Genomic DNA, 2,897 nt, shown 5'->3' with positions numbered 1-2,897 from the left:
GTTACTGAGGCATGTGATTAAATGTTCAATGACCTGATCACAACTAGAATGAAAGTTCAACAACCTCAGAAGTAAAACAAAAAATCCCAATACCCAAAGTGTCCCTCTAAGCATTGCAACTCTCCAAAACTAAATTAAGAAAACATATAATGTAACGAGCTGCCAAAAATTCAATTACAAATAACAATAACTTGAAAATGTTAAGAATCAAAAAGACCATGAAGCTTAGAATTTTCAAATTTAAATATCTAGACAAAAAACATAAAGAGTTCGACAACGACAGTACATGAGAGCATAAGACAAAATCCCTGGGTTGCTAGGCTTACTCTTCATCCTCCTCGTCTCCATCACCACCAGAAGCCTTCTTTGCAGCAGCCTTCTGGTTCTTTCTCTTCACTCTACCAGGACGACCACCACCAAAAGGACTTGTAAGAGAGAAATCAATGTGTTTCTGGGAATCTACCCTCACCATGAAAGATGGTACATTGACAACTTGTCGCCCAACCCTGCAGTTTTAAATATAACATTAGCGAATAAATAAACGCAAGCAAAGTAAACAACAAGCTTAGAGCTGATACGACTAATTCTGCTGATAGCCACTCCAAAGCAGCAGATAGGGAGTCGAGAACAAGTGGATAAAAGTGAACCTAGAGAGCTAACTAGACAAACCTATTTATTTGAGAAAAGGATATGTTAGGTGACTAATTAATGTTGAATCTACACCTAAAGATAATTCCATTTCGCAAATGGTAGTTATGATCAAATATAACGATTTCATTGAACACTAATTAAAACGCAACAGAAGGCCAGGATATGAGTTTAAGCAATATTTTGTAAAGCATAATTGTAATGCCCATGACAGATGATATATAAGCAGCAATCACATTAACGGCAGCACTTTAGTCTAAATTCACAATAGCAATCATACTATAATGTAAAAAATAACAGAAACTGCTAAAATTAAATACTTTGTTTAAGCTTCAGCTCAATATGCAATGCATATGCACATGAAACTCGGTCCATTTGAAAACAGTACAAGAATCCGGTATCTTCAGATTTACAAATATCTATCAACAAAATCTCATTTATTCTCCATCACAGTATTCAGGCACTGGTTGGCTCATAAGATCAACGGTAGTCAATAATTACACATGCTATCTTGCTAAATATTAATGAATAGCCAAAGAAGTGAATTTCTACATTTTTACCAGTATTTAGAATGCAGGGAAAAAAACACAAATTCTGATCCCCAAAAAAGAAGGGCCAAGTATATAAATTTATCTTTCCCAATGCAAAATTCTAGTTGGATGTATGATATTTCATTCAATAATCATGCAATACATATGTGCCCTTCTTCAAACATTCAAATTGACAATATATCATGATATTTTTCAATCTTGTCCTCAAATACACATAATAAATAGATTAAGATATCAAAACAAATAAACTCCACTATGATCAACTAAAACTGAATAATCTGAATACCTGATATGCCTTTGTCTAATAAGCACTCTAGCATGGTGAATTGACTTAGCCATACCCGCCTTAAACACAAGTGTTTGGAGGCGGCGCTCAAGGAAGTTTTCCACCGTGAGAGCCAAGACATAATCGAGCTTGTTTTGACTCTCATCCAGCAGTCCATATCTGTTCATCCTCCTCAGAAGGGCTTCACCCTCGAAAATACGACGCGGATCCTTCTCATCCAAAGTAAGAAGATTTCTTGCAGCATTTCTGATTCGGCTCAAAGCATATTGAACCCTCCAAAGTTCCCTCTTGCACCTCAGGCCATACTCTCCAACCAACTTCAACTCAGCATCCAGTCGTTCCTTCTCATAGGGACGACGGGGCTTCTTAAAAGTCTTCCCATCTAGGATCCATCATGCATATACATGACACTCGGATTTTAGAGGTGTAAAAAAACTATTGAAGCAGTTTACAAGTGACATTATACATGGACTAATTGCCTATGATTTTCTACAGTCTAAATAACACAATACAAGGAGCCTCATTTTTCATGATGTACCATATCAAAGGATTAGCTCATATAAAAGTCATTTCAATTTTACTATCTGATTGATCTTACATATTAATCAGCTAGATAACTTATAAATGTAAAGATAAACTAATAATTTATGGTAATGCCAGCGACCACAGTGACCTTGCTAATTTCAAAGTATCTGCCCTTTTATGTTCCTACATACTTAAAGTTGAAATTTAAAGAGTAGCAAAGCGATAGCAATGATAATCCCAAACATACACCCGCTGCGGTAAAAATTTCAAATGATCAGATTATTTCTTATATATGTATATTTATGCTTCGAATCTGACGTTATTAAAATACAAATATACTGATAATTACCACCAGAAAGACAGAGAAATTCACAAAACTCTTAAATGTGTTAAAACTACAAAAAGACATCAGAACCTGTATCAAGCAGATGGCATCACATATACGCGTACGAACACATAAATCACAATACGTTCGTGTTCGAGAAGAGTAGAATCTTACAGTTTCGATAAAAGGATACGTGAACCATTTATGCTAATCGTGCCGCCGCCTATTGCTACCCTCAGTCCGGTGATCTGCAGCTAAAGGCACTGGGAATGGAGAGTACTTGAAATCTGAGAGCGTGCTTTATGTAGTCGTTCATTCGGCAAAGCCCTAATGGGCTTTCTAAGCGACCAGTCAAAGAATGGGTTAATCATTGGGCCCTTCATCAAGACCATCCCATTTAAGTAGTCTGTGAACGGATTAAAATATTATTATTTTATGTGCAATAATAATAACAATAATAATTGCCGTGTTTAGTTGATGTACAAAATTTCTAAGATTTCAAATAAAATTATACTAACGCAATATATTAATGTTAGGTATAATATAATAAATACAAAATTAA

At 35.3% G+C, this 2,897-nt stretch overlaps 1 protein-coding gene across 1 annotated transcript; it reads right to left on the bottom strand.

The window, feature by feature from the left end:
- Positions 1 to 90: 90 nt before the first annotated feature.
- Positions 91 to 2,623, bottom strand: LOC111390928 (40S ribosomal protein S9-2-like). Its single transcript, XM_023016053.1, has 3 exons — positions 2,510 to 2,623; positions 1,486 to 1,867; positions 91 to 506 (listed from the first exon to the last, which is right to left on the bottom strand). The coding sequence occupies exons 1-3, from the start codon at positions 2,535 to 2,537 to the stop codon at positions 323 to 325; spliced, it is 594 nt and encodes a 197-aa protein (XP_022871821.1). The 5' UTR covers positions 2,538 to 2,623; the 3' UTR covers positions 91 to 322.
- Between the last annotated feature and the right edge of the window lie 274 nt (positions 2,624 to 2,897).

Source organism: Olea europaea, unplaced genomic scaffold (genome assembly GCF_002742605.1).
Source record: "Olea europaea var. sylvestris unplaced genomic scaffold, O_europaea_v1 scaffold7273, whole genome shotgun sequence".
In the NCBI taxonomy this organism is placed as follows: domain Eukaryota; kingdom Viridiplantae; phylum Streptophyta; class Magnoliopsida; order Lamiales; family Oleaceae; genus Olea; species Olea europaea.
Note: the sequence above shows the minus strand (reverse complement) of the source record. Positions and strands in the feature narration are given on the sequence as shown.

Bases quoted from the DNA above. Each gene is read 5' to 3' on its own strand.
- LOC111390928 (XM_023016053.1), bottom strand. From the start codon at position 2,537: ATGGTTCACGTATCCTTTTATCGAAACT. The intron at 1,868-2,509 runs GTAAGATTCTAC...GATGGATCCTAG, and splicing joins CGTATCCTTTTATCGAAACT to ATGGGAAGACTTTTAAGAAG. The intron at 507-1,485 runs GTATTCAGATTA...TTAAAACTGCAG, and splicing joins ATTAGACAAAGGCATATCAG to GGTTGGGCGACAAGTTGTCA.